The following is an 18088-nucleotide window of genomic DNA, read 5'->3' as shown; positions in this document are numbered from 1 at the left end:
TTCGAAATTTTTTGACTGCTCAATTGATTATTTGATACCTCCCGAATAAAATACTAAAACAATTATAAAAACATATCTTGATTTTTTTCAGACTGTTTGCTCGATATGGACATCATGGACGTATTGATGGACAGAAGGAAGCTGGAAATCGCTAGAGGGAGACTGGCCAATGTACAGATGGAGCAAACCAGCTTACTGGATGTTGCCTCCAAAGCGGTCCTGAACTACGTTCTCGACGGGAGCATCGAGGCCGCTCAGCTCGTGTCCTTGCGTGAGTTTATAAATAAAACGTGATTTCTATTTCTCTTCAAATTTCTAGTAGTGTTCTGCTAAAGCCAGAGACAAAAAATATTGTTTATTTTTTGCCTTGCATTCTCTTATTTAAAACAAATTAATTTGGAGAAAATAAACCAAGATTTATTGTTAATATTTTGGTTGAGAACAGCCAAATGGTACTAAAACCTATTTGTTCAAAGGAGGGATATTTTTTTCCGTTTTTGTAAATAACAAAAAAGTTATTTATCAGGCAAAAAAGTTTGCCTGATCTGTTTGTTATAATTTACATTTTTGCAATCTGTGTAAATCGAGATATAAATTATTTATTTATTCTGCCTCATCATTAATTGACATTTTATTGAACATGAGTGAGGATATATAAAGCGGGGTTGAAAACTAAATTTGAATAATTATTTCAACTCTAGTTCACTATAATCACTATATATTGTTAAAAACTGCAAGCAAGTAAATTTAAATTTATTTTACTATAGCGACCAGGCTGCGAGAACACCTGATGAGAGGGTTGGAAAGCCAGATGTGTCTCCCTGGTCAGCAAAGCATCGACGAATTCGATCGACGCTACGAGGCCTTTGAGAGTTTGTTACCAGCGAAGAAAATTGACCTGCTGGCGCTGATGAGCTACTGTCCCACCGACAGCGGGACACGAAAACGCATGTTCAGCAAGGTAGCACATAAAGATTATATTCATAGAAACTTTCTTACTCATGTCTTTAAATTTTAGGTCATGGAAATTATCGAATCAAAATCTCCCGAAGTCGAGTCAATAAGGATGGACCTCAAACGAATTACACCTAGAAAGTGTCTCTTTGATACCTCGTCCCTGTTGATGCGAGATTTGAAAAATGTGAAGAAATTGGAAATGCTGGGATGCAGCATTCGACTGAAGGACCTGATGTTTCTGTGCAGAGTAAAAATGCCAAGCCTACAACACGTCCAAGTTGAGGAGATTGCGATTTCACTGAATGACCTCTTCAATGAAGAGCATCTTGTTCAGTGCCTCTCCAACTTACGAGTGCTACTTTTTAAAGAAAACAATGTGTTTGTGGCTTCAAACGACAGCAGCCAAACCTTGTTTAAAACCCTGTGCATTGACAGACTGCCTAACCTTAAAGTTTTCCAACAAATGGCCGATCACACAGCAGGAGAAGAGTCAACAGTGACCTTCCAGATTGGAGACACAATCAGGCCTAGACTGCAGCAGTTGACAACTGCTCTGGGAGTGGAAGGCATGCACCTTATGTTTCCTTCAGTAACCAACTTACGGGTAATTATTTTTCCACGCTTAAATTTTAATTTATTGACACTTGGAAAAGCAATCAATTATATTTTATTTTTTTTAATTATAACCATTCCTCACCTTTTTTTATTTCAGGTCGATGAGATGAATGAGGAGAGAGATTGGCGTAACTTGCTCCAGTTTCCAAAAATTGAAAGCCTCCAGATCTGCCACTCTTCATCATCAGCAATAGAACCTTTCTTGGCTCGATACGGCGCAAATCTGCGAACTTTGGTTCTCTCTGAGATGGAAGGTGTACTATTCCGCCAAATATTCAAACTCTGCCCTAATTTGGAAGTTCTGAAGCTGCAAAATGTGATTGTGGGTGATGACACCAATATCATTTCTAAGTTTGCAAAATTGAAGCAGCTTTACTGGAAACCAAACGACTCTGCTGACGAGTAAGTTATCTGATAAAAAGTGTCCAAATTTGAATTTTACAAATGGTTTTTTTCTCCTCAGGTCGAAGAAAGCCCATATCTCCAATATTTTGGCAGCCCCAGATCTGGAGACACTGGAGATGTTTGGAAACAGTTTCAACCACAGGGACTTCGAAAAAGTTTCCGGACTCATCTCGAATGGACAAATTCTTCGCAAGCTGGTCACGTTCAAGTTCGTAGGCACCAGACCCTATGTCCCACTCCGCGACAACGACGATGCGGAATACACTGACTTCTTCTTGGCCACAAGCAAACTGATCAAAAACTCAATGGCCTTTATCCCAAAGCTGTCCAATGTCTGTCTTTGTATGTGCTATGGGTGTGTCTCCTGGAACAATATCGAGGAAGGAGTACAAATAGAAGATATGACACCGGACCCAAGTTTCTGCCAGTGTATGAACGCTCATGTTTGCAAGGAATTAAAAGATGAAACCATTTTCGATTTCCTTGAGGCTTTCAAGCGCCGAAAGTAGTTTCTGCTGGAGCGAGGCGAATATTAAATAAAGTGTGTTGATTATTGTACAGTTAAATTTGATGTGTGGAGTTTGACCGTGCTGCGAGCTTTAATTTTCCAATGTTGTTAATAAAACTTGTAAATAGCAGATTGTAATTCTAATCATGCAATTTTCATTTCACGTGGAAAAACACCAATCAACCATATCACCAAATTAGCCTCAACTCTCGGAAATCATTTGATAATTCGCTGGAATTGTCTCATGATAAAAGTAAAACTTAAAAATTGAATGTTCTAACACAGAAAAAAATCGGGTCTACGAATAAGAAATAAATAACGTGAAAAACCTAGTTTATTTAATTACTCAAACAAAACAAGCATAGGACTCACCATAATTTTAAATGATTAATTAAAATTTTTAAAAAATATATCACTTTGAAGATAAACAATTCAAACTCAAGCTTTAAAATTTTGTAAATGAAAAATAACTCAGCTGAACATCATCCTGGATTATAAATCCAATTTTTTTTTCTTTGTTTCACGGCTCGACGGCCTTGCTGTTGCTGTCGTCGTAGTCTCCATCGCCAGGGTCGCACCTGGCATAGACATACTTCTCGATGACCAGGGTGCTAGGCTCAGGCGCCGGGTCCTCGCGGTTCTCGAGACCCATCTGCTCGTCGGAACCGGCGCAGCGCATCAGCCACGAGAGCCAAGGCATCGCGTCGCACATTCCGCCCAGCCAGCCGCCGGTGCCGCGAGCCCGCGAGTTTGTCAGCATTGAACGCATCGCCGCCGCCCGGGCAGCTTCCTGGCCCTCGGCACTGCTCAACGCCTTCATCAACTCCTCAGCACTAAAAATTCGATTTTATTGATAAAATAAGAAAATAATAAATGTGCCTAAGTTAACCTGAACGGACGTTATCAATGCAAAATATAAAATGGATTAGAGAAAATGAACAAAAAACCTATTTTCAAGGTTTTTACAGGAGTGAAATTGTTACAAATTTTGCAACATATTTTTTATTAAAAAAATGGTGTTAATAATTAATATCAGGGATCAGGGTCCTGCTTTTGAGATGTTTATAATTCTTAAATTTTTGTATTTGGAAATATTTTAAAAAATTTGATATAAAAAAACGTCAATATTAGCAATTTTAAATTTATTTCATTTAAAAAAAACACCGAAAGTTAAAAAAATTGTACAAATAATACATTTTTTGGATGCACCGGGAGGGGTCATTTTTTGGGTGCAACGGGGAGTCATTTTTTAAGCGCTACGGGAGGGGTCATTTTTTGGTGCAACGGGAGGGGTCATTTGATTAGGTGCACTGGGAGGGGTCACTTTTTAGGTGCAACGGAAGGGGTCATTTTTTAAGCGCTACGGGAGGGGTCATTTTTTAGGCGCAAGAGCGAGTATATAAAAAAGGTTTTCACTATTTTATGAAACCGCTTAGTGTTTTACGAAAATGTGAACTTTTAATTTGCTATTTTCGGCTTTTGTACAAAATTAAAGTTTTTATGGTTGATGTTGAAAAATAATTGCTTGCAAAGTGATAACCATCGATTTTTGCGCGTCTCAACAAATAATTTGATATTGGACGTTTTTTAACAGGGTTATTGAAATGTACTGCAACCAAAATTTATTATAAAATGAACACAGCAGTTTTAGTTTTTTGTAATTCGTAGCTTCGGATTCAAAGTTTATAATTTTTTATTAAAAAGAAACTCATTGTCACACAGTAATAAATTTAATTTCAAATTGGAATTTATTTGAATAGTTGCGTGAGAGCCAGCTTTCTTCAACCTATAGAGAGCTCTCAAAGTAAGTAACAACTAACAAAAGCAAACTCAAAAGGCTAAAAAAATTTAAGATAAATAAAAAATTGACAAACCGTATTGTATGTTATAGAATTTACCCTAGCTATGACAAATTGTACTATACAAAACAAGAGGAAAATGGTCTACTGCTTTTTTCAAATTTTGGAGCGTCGTGCATTTTTTTGTACCAAGGTCACGCAGAATTTATTTACGTTTTTACCTGTGGAGGTGTTCGACTTCATTAGGAAAAAGGGCATCAAAGAGGAGTTCTTCAGAGAAACCAAGTAAGTTGGTCGTGGCCAGAGATCGTTCAATCAACTCGGGGTCATCAGGCGGGCTGCCCTTCAACCCCTAGAGTGCACCATAAAGAGAGGAGAGTTGCGACATTGAGCAGACATCGATTCATTTGCAATAATTCAATGAAGAATAATATATAATATGTACTCAAGTTGGATTTATTGAAAATCATTATTTAGAAAATTACAAACATTTTTATGAGCCGTTAAAGATGAAAAATAAAACTTTTAAGACAAAAAAGTGAATTTTGAGGGATGCAATTATAAACTCCATTTCCAAACACCCATTTTCTATGGAAAAATAATTAAATCAAGGCTAAAATCAGGCTTGAAGGTAAAAATTTAAATCTGATTTGCAAAGAAAGCAAATTCGAATTGAAATATGGATTTAACATAGAGCAAACAAATTATTTTCATATGCGTAGAAATTCAATTTAGTAGTCCAATAATATTTTTTGATAAAAAAATTTTAATCTAACAAGGCAAGAAATTTTGAATCAGTTGACCAAAAATTCGATTTGATAAAAAATATATTTATCAGGCTTGTGAAATATTTATGCATTTCAGGAATTTTAACGCCAGAAAATAAATTTAAAAAGCTGGTCGTGTCATTTCAAAAGCTTGCACTGATTTGCTTCAAATTATTATCCTTCTGCTCCTGATTTTGTGGATTAAGAAATCCTGAACAAGCAATGCCGAAAAATTGAAGCTCACCTGGAAATGCAACGCAGAACACAAAACAAGGGCAACCAACCTCATCGCTAACGCAGTAAGAAACGTTGACAGGACAAACGCATAACCTTTTATACGCAAACTGCAGGAAACGACACAGTGATAAAGCTAATCTCGACGTTCACAGGTGCCATCAGCGCAGATAAAGGTGCTAAACAAATGGAAATAAATGCCGACAGCGATAGGAGTAAGTTACAAATTCATTTATTTCTACCATCGCAGCCAGACGGAAACAATTAATTATCTCTTTCTCAGCACAAAATCGTTTTGACTCGTAAGATTAATTTAAACAACAAATTAATATTAAGGAGAAAAGATGGAGTTAAAGGTAGAGGCCTTCGGGCGTGCCCTCCTTCTTGCGGTACAGGACGCTCTCCTTGGACTTGCGGAAGTCCTCATTTGTTACCTTCATGCGCCTCTCACGCAGCGCCAGCAATCCAGCTTCTGTGCAAATAGCCTGAAACAAAAATTATACAAAAATTATTAAAGCGAAATTGTAGTTGTTTTAAATATTAAATATTTTTGCAAGATCTGAAGGCAAAGAATGACTGAATATCGATTTTGAGGCATTTTAATTTGATTTAAACACTTGGAGATGAGAAAAACTTTATAATAGAGGTCTTAAAATTATGTTTTAAAAGTAAAGAAGCTGAATTTAGAAGTTCATGTGGATTAATTTAGGGCCACAAATATATTAAACGGACATAATTCAGCCTAAATCATATATTTCAGTTTAAATATTAATTTAAAACCAATCAAATTAAAGAAAATATGAAGTAAGCTAAGCTTGAGGCCAGAACCCACTTTAATATCGGCTCCGGAGAGATCGTCCTTGGCCATGATGAGCTCTTGCAGGTTAACGTCGGTGGACAACGTCATCCTGGACGTGTGGATGGTGAAGATTCTGCGCTTGGTCTTCTCGTCGGGCAGAGGAAACTCGATTTTTCGATCAATACGGCCTGGACGAATGAGCGCAGGGTCTAGGGTCTCGATGCGGTTCGTCGCCATGATCACTTTGACGTCGCCGCGCGAGTCGAAGCCGTCCAGCTGGTTAAGCAGCTCCAACATCGTCCGCTGGATCTCTCGCTCACCGCCAGAGTTGGAATCGTACCTCTTGGTGCCGACGGCGTCGATTTCATCAATAAACACGATCGATGGCGCGTGTTCCTCGGCCACGCGGAACAACTCACGCACCAGCTTCGGACCATCGCCCTGAAAACGAATACATTATTTTAGTTAAATGTGAAATCAATACAAATATGACTACAGCGTGGTTTTTTGTCACAAGCAAACAATGGCACAGTAAATAAGTGAACATTGATGTAAAAAATTAAAATTATAAGAAAACAAAAGCCTGAGCATTATCAGAAAAAATAACAAGCGGGGACGGCAGGTGGTTTTAGACAAAAAACAATGGGCAAAGTGCCAAAAGGAGCGGCGGCGTCGGAAAATACGCGAAAAGTGGCTCTGGAATTGATTTCAGGGCGGGGTACCCTGAAAAAGGTCGCCAGGGTAGTTCAGTTGGTAGAGCTCGGTGAGATCTTTTATTTAAGTGCAGCAACCACTTTCCCCCCGCGTTCACCTGTTTAACCTGACCCCTCTATGTAACTATTTTTTTTAACTATTTGAGTTTTTCAAAAAATCAGACCTTTAAAAAATCGCAGTATTTCTAAAAAAGGTCCGATTTTAAAAAACCACACATGGGGGGACGTGCTTAACCGAGGGCCATCGACTGGTGCCGGAATCATAGGCCTTTGGCCTACAGGGCCTCCACTGGGCCCTGATAACCACAATTTTGTAATATCCAAATCACGTTTTTCTGCCTCTAAAAATTAATAACTCGGCTCCTATGAGTCGTAGAGTTGAGAACCAATGTTTGTTGGGCTCGTGGTAAAATTCTGCATCAAATAGGCCTTAAAGAGGCCCCCGTGCGCCCCCCTGGCCCAAAAGCCCATTTTTTCTGATTTTTTTTAAATTCACCTATGGCCCGGAGGGTGATTTTGACTTCAATATGCTTCACTGGGCACCGAAAGGCGTCGATGGGCCGGGTTTAACGATTGGTTTTACACGGGAAATAAAAAATATTGCCCTCTTAAAACCATTCGACACCTGTTTTAATTTATAAATGGCGAAAATATTAATTTTTCTCGTCAATTTCTCAACTGACCAAGTATTTTTGGATGAGCTCAGAGCCGACGACCCTGAGGAAGGTGGCGGAGGTCTGGTTGGCCACGGCCTTGGCCAGGAGGGTCTTGCCCGTGCCTGGCGGGCCGTAGAGGATGACACCCTTGGGCGGTCGGATGCCCATTTCCTCGTAATACTCAGGATGCGTGAGCGGCAGCTCGACCGACTCCTTGATCTCCTGGATCTGCGTGTCGAGGCCACCGATGTCTGCGTATGTCTCCTGCGGCGCCTTCTCCAGCTTCATCACCGTCACCATCGGGTCTGTGTCGTCAGACAGCACTCCAACCACAGCGTGCACCTGAGTTGATTCAAAAATAATTATTTCAATTAATTTTAGAGGTAAATTTTTAAGTTGAAAAAATTGTCTGTTTGTTTTTCCGTGAGATTACAAATAAATAAATTTGTTTTGCACAAAAATACTAAAATTTCCACGTTAGAGAGGTAAACAGCAGATGGCTTAAGATAGGAGTTTGGTTCTTGCCTTGTGATTGAGAAGGACAGAGCAGCCTGGTTCGAGTTGGTCCTTGTCGACGAAGGACAGGATGCTGACATAGTGCTCGCTGCCGACTGACGTCGATACGATGGCGTGGTTATCGTCGATGATCTCCTCCAGCGTGCCAACGGACATCGGCGTTCCTCGCAAGTCGTCAACCTTGGAACGCTCCTCCTAAAATTCAAATAGATTCTGGTTTAGAAAGATTTATATATGAAGAAAATAACTTTTTTGTGTGCAAACTTTTAAAAAGAAATTTAATTTGGCCTTAATTAATTTCAGACTGAGTCTGCATGAAGTCTTTTAAGTTATGTTGGAATAAATAAAATAGTAAGTTCAAAAGATAGAAAATAAATCAGTGAGTCATAATTTAGACTTGAAAATAATTGTTTTCTCAGGTCTACAATTATATTTCACACGTCAATATACAAAATTTGATATTCAAAGTGCTGAAATAAATTAATAATGGTCATGAAAATGGCCGTCCACAGAGATATTATGAAGAGAAACTTCCAATTCCCAGACTGATAACTTGAAAAACTAGTATTTTTTAATCACTCCCCTTAAAATGCACTGTGATTATTTAAAATTCCTCATGCCAACTTAAACAATATGGAGCTAGAGCTGCTTCCGAAAACCTCAAAACAAGAAAAAATCAGGAATTTTACCTTTACACATTGAAAATGTGTTTCAAAACCATAGGAATAAATATTCCCGTCTTAAAACACCTAATTTTTTCATATTCCTGCACACAAACAGCAATATTTTCACCTCATTCTTCTCTTCTTGAGGCTTCAGTCTTTCTTGATTTCTGATGAATTCCTCTTCCATAAGCAAATAGTCCTTGATGCGCTCGCTTTTGAGCAGTTTCAGTCTGCACCTTGAGTGAGGCGTCACTGAAATGACCCAAAATTAAAATCTGGTTTACATAATATATTAATTTGAGAGCAAACCTTGCGGCAGCTTGAGTGCGGCATCGGGACCCTTAGTCTTGCGCTTCTTCTTTCCCACCCTGGTGGGTATGGGCGGCTCGTACTTCTTCTTCTTGTCCTTGTCGTCCTTTTTGTCGCCTCCACCAGAGCCGCCCGACTGATTTTGGCCCTGAAAAGCGAAAATTTGTAAAGTCACCCACACACCAACGCTGACTGTCTCCGTGCCGAATCCGCATTTTCACTGATTCTTAATTATTTTGACCGGAATTATAGGATTAAATTGACTGTTGATAAATCTTTTCCCCTGAAGACCGACTGATTGACCGGAAAATCTGCAAAACTTACCATTTTTTAAACTATTTCTTGCTGTGTTGTTTGATGATCAACAAAATTCGCCTGATCATTCACAAGACGTGTGGAATAATAGACGGTGCTGCCACCGTGCCAGCGGCGCCGCGCAACTTGCGTTCGGGCCAAAAGCGCGCGAAAGATGCGTGTAAAGGTGAACGGTTATGAATGTACAGCGCATTGGGGGCTTCCCAGGCACGTTTTTGCGCAATTAGTGTTGTTAAGTGGAGAATAAAGCAATTTTCATGTAGTTTCCGTGGAGAACAACGACCACTGTTCAAATTAACGTAGGTTGACTGATAATAGGGGAAATTTCCTCACAAAAACTACGCTTAATGATAGAAATGTAAACTAAAAATAATTTATTTAGGGCTGTGCTCAAAAATGAAAAATGGAGAAAATTGATCTAATCATTTTGTTTTCCCTACAGCTGTCCATTGAATTTAAGGAATTTAATTACAGATTATGCCAAATTTCTCGAAGCATTAAAATGGTGGATCAATTATTTATTCAATTGATTTAGATTGATCTCGTCGTGATCCGCATCCAACGGTGTGCAAATTATGAGTTAAATTTCACTTCTGACGAAATGATTTTCACACTGCTCTAATAAGGGAAAATATTAGCTCTTTTCCAATTTAAAGAGAGTATTTTATTCCAGGCGAGAGAAAAATTATTTTATATGTTTTTACAAAATTTGCAACGCAAAAAAATTTACAAATTTTAAATTTCACATGGTACTACATTGATAATTGCAAATTAATAAATAAATTGTTGCTTACTTTCAAATCCCTGAGGTAAATTGACGTATGTTTTGTTCCCACATTTAAAAGATTGCCCGGCAAACATCGCAAACATTTAAGTACGGTCTATAAATTTTTAAAATTACAATTTATGTGTAGCAGAAAGTTTTAATGAAACAAACTAATTTTTAACGCATTTCTTCCAACGTTAAAAAGCCAATTTCAGCATCATTTTATATTAAACAGGGATTCTTTTTAAGATCCTAAATAATTTTGGCAATTTTTCACACTTTACGCCGAAATTTAATCAGGAATGGTGTCGGTTTTATAAGGGTACGGAGAAGATTGAGTTTTACGTTTACGATCGTGCTGCCCGCCGCGATAGTAAGTGCCGTAAGTGCCGAGTTTCATTACGTCACACATAAAAACAAGCGAGCGCTTTGTGTGCCGCCGCCGCTGTGCTAGGTCAGTAAACCCGCAGCCTCGAAATTGGCAATGAATGCCCGAAATTGGGAAATTGGGGCTACCGCGCGCACGTGTGTATGCAAAAGCAAGAGCAGGAAAGAGAAAAGTTAGTTGTTGTTGTTTTGGGCGGCCCTCCCAGAGTGTCGAATCGGAAACTGCTTCTCAGTCATACTCTTTGTGTCGCTTGGAATTTGAACAAAGAAGGAGCGAAGTGTGTGCGAGGCGCGGGCCGCGGATGCAACCGTTATCCGCGCGCCTTCCTCCAGAGACACGCTTTCTACTTCGATCGCCTACTTATCGCCTGCTGGCCGGCCGGTCGCGGCTTGAGACAGAAATTACGCTTAAACTGCAGTGTGAACGACTGCGAGAAAATGCTTATTTGGGGCAAAACTGATTACAATTCTCCGCTGACAATGAGAAACAGTTACAATCGTAAGAAAAAACGTAAACAATGGAGTATTTTTATTGACACCTTATTTAAAGAGGAATGATACTGGAAAAGTCTGGAAAATGCTTGTTGCCAATACATAAACTCGTCCCTTAGGATTCAGTTAAAGCCTAAATTGACGTAAGGAAGCGCTGTAATTTTTTGAGAAAATTGGCTGGAAAGTTTAGCGTGCTTTTCAAATGGTAATGGCTGTCTCCTTACTTGAAATCCGATTTAATTTCGAAACCAAGAGTTTGCACAATAAGTGGCATACACCGTTGAACAGATCTCGACGAGAGGAATCGGAACATGCCAAGAAAATATGTTCAAGCACAGTAAATTTTGGAGAAAATTGGCAAAATTTGAATTTTTATTGAAGGGTAGGTCCTTTTTTATTATTGCAAATTGTTGAATAAATTGTTAATCGATCAATTGTTTAAGGCATCCAACAATTCAAATAATTTACAATTGTTGCCCTGTATCATTCCACTTTAACCAAAAAGAACTAAATTGGAAAAAATGCAAATTTGAATTATTAAATTTTAAACCAGTCAATATCATGCCTAATAATTTCTACACTTTTACTTATAATCTAAGTTTTTCTGGATTGTATTTTTACCTCTGTAGGGCTTACGTCAGGAGACTTGAAATTATAATGTGGAGTCAAAAAGCGAAGAAAAATATCAGTTTTGGTTGTAATTAAATGAATTGAATAAAGAAAAATTTACAATTTTTTAAATGTGTTCGCCAATGAATGAATGAAGATATTTTAAAAATTTAAAGGGTAACAAAAATGATTTAATAATTTTAACATAGAATCTGTCAAAATGCGGTTAATATTTTAAATTTGCTCAACCTAGAAAAAAATGGAACTTAAATTAACATATTTTAAATTCAGATCGGGTTGAATCTTCTTAATTGTAAGCTCAAGGAATGTTACTCTGATCCAATTTATTTACTGCAAAATTGCGCACCGCTCAATAAACGCAAGTTTAAATTGTTGAATGGATTGTTGCCCAAAAGGAAATTCGCATTTGGTTGTTGAGTTGAGCAATACGGAATTTTTCCTCTGCCATGACGATTGTATATCTCAAAAAATTTTGAAACTGGTTTAAATTTGACAAATTGAAATTTAAACATTAATCAGACAAAAAAATTCTCAAATTGAAATTTTCGATTTAATGAAAGATACAGCAACCTGATGTTCCCGAAGACTCGTTCCTGATGGGCACCCTGATGACTTCCAAAGGGTAAAATTGCACATTTTCTGAGAGCTCTTATATATTGGCTGTTTTTTTACAGATTTTGGGAATAACGGCCACAAATTTTCCAGTCAATCTAATTGGTTAATTTTACACCTCTATAGCACCCTAAAAAGATATTAAAAAAATCAGAGTGGTGCTAAACTAAAAAGCTGATAAATTGCGGACGATAATAAATTACTCTAATTTAATTCCTGAAAATTATAATAAATTAATTTTGCTCCTCTTACAATTTGAAAGAAATCATACAGGTTTACTGCAAGAGATCCTCTCAATAATGCCAAATGATTTTCACTAAAAATGCCTATACATGCAATTAAATTCCAAAATCAAAACTACACATTTTTTTTAAGGTTGAAAACGAGTTTGTCTTGACCCAGAGAATTTTTGGCCGTGAAATTTTGATGTTTAAAACCTAATTGCTAAAGACTATTATTATAACTGCTTAATATAAATTGTAAAAGGCACACGACACCGTGTAAGAACAGATTGACCTGATTACATCCAGCTCATTATTACAAATTTGAGTTGAGCGCTACCAAAATAAACACGCACGTCTCCATTAATCGAGCATGTTTTCCGGCAGAAGGCAGATTGAATTAATTACCTCCGGTGGGAGTGGGAGTAGTTTCCCGGAAAAAATAACTCCCCTATCGATTCACTTCCATTCAGAAAAGAAAAATTTCAAATAATTGAAACTTTCTCCGAGAACGGATGAGTGAGTCACGAACTGGACCATAATTATTATCAAGCGGATCGCGTCAGACATGAAAGCATGTGTGGGATCTTCTGGAGAGAACAAAAAAAATAAAGAATGAGCGTCATGATCGCGTCTGGTGTGTGAGCGTGAGCGTGAGTGTGAGCACCCTGTGCTGTACGCAATAATTGTGGGGGCGCATGCGCAGTGAGGGCCCTCCTCGCTTCGATCGGCGGACAGGCTGGCTGGCGACTGCGAATGCGAACAAAAGCAGACACGGCAGGGAGTGTTGAAGGCGACTCGGCCGGCACAACAGGTCTTTCTCCCGCGGCTCCCATTCAACACGTGCTTTTCGGTTGAAAACCCTCGAGTGCACCGCGACGGGAATGAACAATCGCTAGTGTGTTGCAGCAGGACTACAGATTTTCTTGTGCAATTATGTAAGTACCGTTTTTTTTCGTTTTAATATCGGCGATTGGGGCTTTGTTAGGTTCAAAAAGGAATTTTTCCGGCCTCTTGACACTCTTTTGGACGCGGTCCAAACACGCGAATTGTCGTATTGATTTAGGCATGGCTCAGCTGCCTTTTGGCGAAAAATTCGGCTGAGTTTACAGTGGATTTCTCCCTGGAGGAAATAATGCATCCGTGCTTTTTTAAAGGGGAGGAAATTTATGACGAGAACGAGGGTCCAATTCACGCGCCAAAGCAGCTGTAGTCCGTGATGAAAGGAAAAAGGAACAGAGGCTTCTTTATTTTCTGGGAGAGGCAGTACAATACTTAGCGTAAGATTATACATACTGCACTCTTGGGACCCAAAAAATTTCAACATTCATGAAGGCGACGATATAATAATTCTTTCCAAATTTTAAGATTTTTTTAAAGTTATTTCCGTTATTTCGTGGTTTATTTTTCTATCGTAATCAGACAACCGTTATCAATAATTATGTAGTAAATTCCGCTTATGTAATTGTATTTTGTGAGCATCACGAGAGTAAAATCACTTCTTTAAATAATAATTTAATGAAATGTTAAAAAAACTGATGATTAATGCAGTTATCTGAGGCAACAAATTAATTGAAAAATTGAAATATAAACACAGAACGAGCTAATCTGGGATCAGATTATCGTGAAACTAAAAATATTGGTTTCTCATTGTAATTTTGAACAGCGAAAGTAAGTGTTCCTCCCTCATTTGATGGAGATAAATTTTAAACGCTTGAAAATATTAATATATCCCTCAACTTTAACTTAACCCACATTTTTTGTTTGGAGACCTTGACTTTAAATGTCAAGGTTAGAGTTAAATTACTAACAGTGATATAGGATGAACGTTGAAAGTACCAGAGTACAATTTTATTAAAGACTTTTTAGGCTTAATTAACTATGTATTTTTAGAGATGAAGAATCTATTTTTGTTGTTTTTGGCGCGAGAGATAAGTTTTTAAGTTAATATTGAAACACTTTCAAAAAAGTTTTAGGGTTTCAAAAATGTTCGGAGAGCAAGAAATTAAAAGGAGAGGTAGAATTAGTTCTAGAGTGAAAATTTGAAAATGTTTACTTTAGAGGAAAGAGGAAAATCTTAACTTCAAAGCAAAAGTCGTAAAATATTTTCCACGTTTTGTCGATTTTGTTGGATTTATAGAGACGCTGTTTATGTTTATGAACCAAAATATTTCCAGGATTCGATAAGACTTGTCAGTGACTATTTATTTACAGAGTCGCTTGATGCGGCTTAAGTTCCCAAACAGCAGCAGTCAGCTTATCAAATAATCTTAAAAGTACATAGTGAAAATTCCTTTTGAAATCGTTGATATTTTTATCACCTTCCGGCCTTGCAGCTTTTTTCATAAATTTCTTTCCTTTAAAATTGATTTTTTTTAAATCCATCTAAAAAGGAAATCTGGGAATCTGGCATACCGGCTGGAATTAATTTTTTTTTTTTGATATCAGACATGTAGACTTTCATGAAATTAAGGGAACGTGACTGATTAATATTGTCTAATTAGCACTATAAGTGAGCTATTATGGAGGCAAATCTTCGTATGGTGGTCTTACGGTTAATATTGTTGTTAACTTTTTTCTTAAAAAAAATGGGAAATTAACGCACAATGATTTTGAAATTTGGTTTGCATATTCCGCATATTCTGCTTGACAAGACGAATCGATTAATAATTATGTCATTTCCTTAACATAGTTTTTACGTTTGCTCAGCATTAATTGGTGGCTTTCTAGCAGATTGAAATAATTAATATAATCTAAATCTTAGGGAATATTTCTTCATCTGAAAAAATATTCACCTTCTATTAAATTAATTTATTATTTACCATCAAAACCTTTGCAATATTTAACAAGTTTAGGTGTGAAAAAATACAGCCAATTTTTATCAATTTTTGGAGTATATTGGTTTAATTACTAATATGCCCATAATCATCCTAAACTTGAACAAATATTGAAATTATAAATCGCTTAAAAAATCCAGTCCGAAGCTGGAAATTTTGACTTTGTGTGTGGTTTATGTTTGCATCGCAAAATTGGTCACGTTTGATGCAAACAATATGCTAAAGGCGGTCAGACTCGAACTGTTTAAAAATTAGCCTAATAGTTAAACGTTACAAAGCGGTAATTTGATATCTTATCGTTTAAAAAAATGTGACACTCATTGAAAGCGCTCTCCGATTGCGGAAGTATGTGAGGTACCGCCTCTCAAGTTTCGCTATTTGCCGTCCGGCGAGTGGCATGAAGCGTGAGCCGCTCGCAAAGTGGGCGATGAAGTACGGCCTAGCTGCTCTCCAAAGCACGTTAATTATGCATGGAATCTATTTTATTGAGATCAGCCTGGACCAAACGGCTAGATCAATATATTTTCGCTGCTTGTTGCCGAGAGGCGAAAGTGCGCGAGTAAATTTCCATCCATAGAGTGCACGCAGCAACCCTGATGGATTTCTTTCCACCTCGGCGAACGGAGCAAAAAAGCTGAAATTGTGTTTGTATTTTCCATCCGCGCTTTGTGCACCGCCCCAATTTGATTTGCTCGCGACTCACCGGCTGGAAAGAATGGTTATTTCGCGCCGCAAGGGAGTGTTCTTTCTCTTCCGCAACAGATTTTTGCGGCCCCGAATTTTCCTCCGTCGAGGTTTTGCTCTCGCGCCGCCGAATCAATAAGTAATCAACCTTTCCGCTGCATGTGCCGCTCTAATCACGTGAGTGGAACGTGAGATTGGCCGATTTGCAGGTTTTAATGAGGCAGAAAATCGACACGATATGCTCTTTGGTAAATTTAATTGAATGTTCGCTACGTTTAGGCGGATTGGATGATTTTTAATGGACATTTTTGGAATGTTTGCACAAAATCGTTTTTAAAATTTCCCTTCTCTACAAATGGGCTTGATTTTCGTTAAAAGGAGCGGTTCTCCTGGAAGTCTCAAATTTTATAGCAACAATACCATTGGTAATAAGCCAAGAAAATGAGACAATTTTGAAGAAATTATAAAAATTGGAATTTCAACTATTATTAGTTGCGTCTTGATTAACAGTTCCGTCATCTATTTGAGTCGCAAACATGGTGTTACGTATACATAAACGTCAGTTTTCAAAATATCTGACCAGAAAAAGTTTGAATTGAAATAAAAAATCCGGAAGCTATTAGCTTGTCAGATTTAATCAGGATTAGATAATGTAATTATGTGGCACGCGATTTTGGGGGTCTTCTTTTTAAAGAAGATAGTTACGATCTCAAGAAAAGAATAGATCTTAAGCAGAATATCGAAGGGGTTGACAGCAACGCACTCGCAGCTCCAGCGCCGAAAATTCAAGCCGGGAATTTGGCGAGAACCATGAGACTACGGTCGATGACTTTATTCGCAGTGTGGCGCGTCTGCAGCACTAAACTTGTATTTGTCGGCCCAGACGCCTGGTCATGGCGCCTCGCCGGTCAGTGGCAGGTCAAAGAGTGTCACGACAGTAATTTAATAATTTTTACCTTCCAAAATGTGGATAATATACATACATTTTTTATAAGTGCTTGGAGGTTAGAACACCTACGAAATTTATTGCTAATTTTTCAAAATAAAAAAATATAGATTTAGGGGATTACGTGAATTATTTTCAAAGAAAAAATTTCTGGATAAAATATTTATTAAATTTTTATAAATATAAAATCGGCACCGAAATAAAGATCTTGGAAAAATCATTTAATATTATGTTTGTTGCAAAGTCGAACAACAGCAGTTAAAAATTAGATTTTCGAAATCGATGATTTATTTTTTTAACATCTTGAATTGATGAAAAATTCCAAATTTATGATTTACAGTGAATTGGTGGCGAAAAAAAGAACAAGATTCCAAAAACCATACGGCTATTTTCGGAAATTCACATGAAAAAATAAACACTTGGAAATTTCTTTTGTCTTTTGTCAAAAATGTCCGCCCTTTTGCCAAACTCCACATTTAAGTGGCCCTTTTACAGCCCATTCCTTCAATATTTAGACATTTTTTAAACCGGTCCCACTCGAATTTGAGTCGAACGAGAGATCCACGTCAAAACAGAGCCTAAAAAATTGTCAAAACATATGCTTTTGACAGAGCGTTCCGCCGCTGTCAAAATAACAAACACTGGGAAAATTCCGCTCGCTCAGGGACAGCGGCCGGTCATAATTTTGCGTTTTTGATGCTTTGCATGAGCAGGTCAAACGATTGCGATGCGTATTTATAGCAGTCAGTGCTTTCAAGCCAGAGCAGTGCTTCATCCCCGAGCGCATTATACGCACCACCGCGGCCGCTGCTGCACTCGCAAGCTTCTGTTATTACAGCGCGCCACATTATTCGGGTTGTGGAATTTATATCGGCCAATTTTGTTCTTTGACTGACAAAAATATATGTTTCCAAATCAACTGTTATTTTTATTTAAAATTTTGGACGGAAAAACTTAAAAATTAAATTTTTTAATTCTTTTTTATATTTGAGAAATTGAATAAACTGCAAAATAATACTGCAAAAGCCTGGAAAATGCATAAACTCGTCCCTTATGATTCAGTTAAAGCCTAAATTGACCTAAGAAGCACTGTAATTTTTTGAGAAAATTGGCTGGAAAGTTAGCGTGCTTTTCAAATGGTAATGGCTGTCTCCTTACTTGAAATCCGATTTAATTTCAAAACCAAGAGTTTCCCTAATAAGTGGTAAACACCGTTGGACAGATCTCGGCGAGAGGAATCGGAAAATGCCAAGAA

General features: G+C 37.7%; 4 protein-coding genes across 6 annotated transcripts in view; 2 read left to right on the top strand and 2 right to left on the bottom strand.

The window, feature by feature from the left end:
- The first annotated feature begins 161 nt into the window (after positions 1–161).
- On the top strand, positions 162–2568 carry LOC135940536 (uncharacterized). The gene is made up of 5 exons (XM_065485456.1): positions 162–271; positions 768–961; positions 1019–1561; positions 1670–1974; positions 2036–2568. The coding sequence occupies exons 1-5, from the start codon at positions 178–180 to the stop codon at positions 2484–2486; spliced, it is 1587 nt and encodes a 528-aa protein (XP_065341528.1). The 5' UTR covers positions 162–177; the 3' UTR covers positions 2487–2568.
- Positions 2569–2801: 233 nt separating this feature from the next.
- On the bottom strand, positions 2802–5479 carry LOC135939892 (uncharacterized). The gene is made up of 3 exons (XM_065484497.1): positions 5296–5479; positions 4506–4636; positions 2802–3318 (listed from the first exon to the last, which is right to left on the bottom strand). Exons 1-3 carry the CDS (start codon positions 5338–5340, stop codon positions 3006–3008), a joined length of 489 nt encoding a protein of 162 aa, XP_065340569.1. The 5' UTR covers positions 5341–5479; the 3' UTR covers positions 2802–3005.
- A 22-nt stretch (positions 5480–5501) lies between these two features.
- Rpt2 (26S proteasome regulatory subunit Rpt2) lies at positions 5502–9368 on the bottom strand. The gene is made up of 7 exons (XM_065484496.1): positions 9268–9368; positions 8944–9091; positions 8762–8886; positions 7979–8164; positions 7481–7795; positions 6118–6525; positions 5502–5770 (listed from the first exon to the last, which is right to left on the bottom strand). Exons 1-7 carry the CDS (start codon positions 9268–9270, stop codon positions 5636–5638), a joined length of 1320 nt encoding a protein of 439 aa, XP_065340568.1. The 5' UTR covers positions 9271–9368; the 3' UTR covers positions 5502–5635.
- Positions 9369–13151: 3783 nt separating this feature from the next.
- The window catches only part of LOC135939407 (sodium/calcium exchanger 2-like), a 54573-nt gene continuing 49636 nt past the window's right edge, over positions 13152–18088 (top strand). For all 3 annotated transcript variants that reach the window (XM_065483753.1, XM_065483754.1, XM_065483752.1), the window contains exon 1: positions 13152–13304. The gene's annotated coding sequence lies outside the window, so the exon portion shown is untranslated. The remainder of the gene's footprint in view (positions 13305–18088) is intronic.

This window comes from Cloeon dipterum, chromosome 3 (assembly GCF_949628265.1).
Source record: "Cloeon dipterum chromosome 3, ieCloDipt1.1, whole genome shotgun sequence".
In the NCBI taxonomy this organism is placed as follows: Eukaryota; Metazoa; Arthropoda; class Insecta; order Ephemeroptera; family Baetidae; genus Cloeon; species Cloeon dipterum.
This window is presented reverse-complemented; position numbering and strand designations above follow the sequence as displayed.

What these genes read in the sequence shown, in the direction of transcription:
- LOC135939892 (XM_065484497.1), bottom strand. Translation starts at nt 5,340, where the DNA reads ATGAGGTTGGTTGCCCTTGTTTTGTGTTCTGCGTTGCATTTCCAG. An exon ending in GTTCTGCGTTGCATTTCCAG is followed by an intron (nt 4,637 to 5,295) that starts GTGAGCTTCAAT and finishes GGTGCACTCTAG; the next exon opens with GGGTTGAAGGGCAGCCCGCC. An exon ending in GAAGTCGAACACCTCCACAG is followed by an intron (nt 3,319 to 4,505) that starts GTAAAAACGTAA and finishes TCGAATTTTTAG; the next exon opens with TGCTGAGGAGTTGATGAAGG.
- Rpt2 (XM_065484496.1), bottom strand. An exon ending in CGCACTCAAGCTGCCGCAAG is followed by an intron (nt 8,887 to 8,943) that starts GTTTGCTCTCAA and finishes GGGTCATTTCAG; the next exon opens with TGACGCCTCACTCAAGGTGC. An exon ending in CTGTCCTTCTCAATCACAAG is followed by an intron (nt 7,796 to 7,978) that starts GCAAGAACCAAA and finishes GAATCAACTCAG; the next exon opens with GTGCACGCTGTGGTTGGAGT.
- LOC135940536 (XM_065485456.1), top strand. Translation starts at nt 178, where the DNA reads ATGGAGCAAACCAGCTTACTGGATGTTGCCTCCAAAGCGGTCCTGAAC. An exon ending in CTTCAGTAACCAACTTACGG is followed by an intron (nt 1,562 to 1,669) that starts GTAATTATTTTT and finishes TTTTTATTTCAG; the next exon opens with GTCGATGAGATGAATGAGGA. An exon ending in CCAAACGACTCTGCTGACGA is followed by an intron (nt 1,975 to 2,035) that starts GTAAGTTATCTG and finishes TTTTCTCCTCAG; the next exon opens with GTCGAAGAAAGCCCATATCT.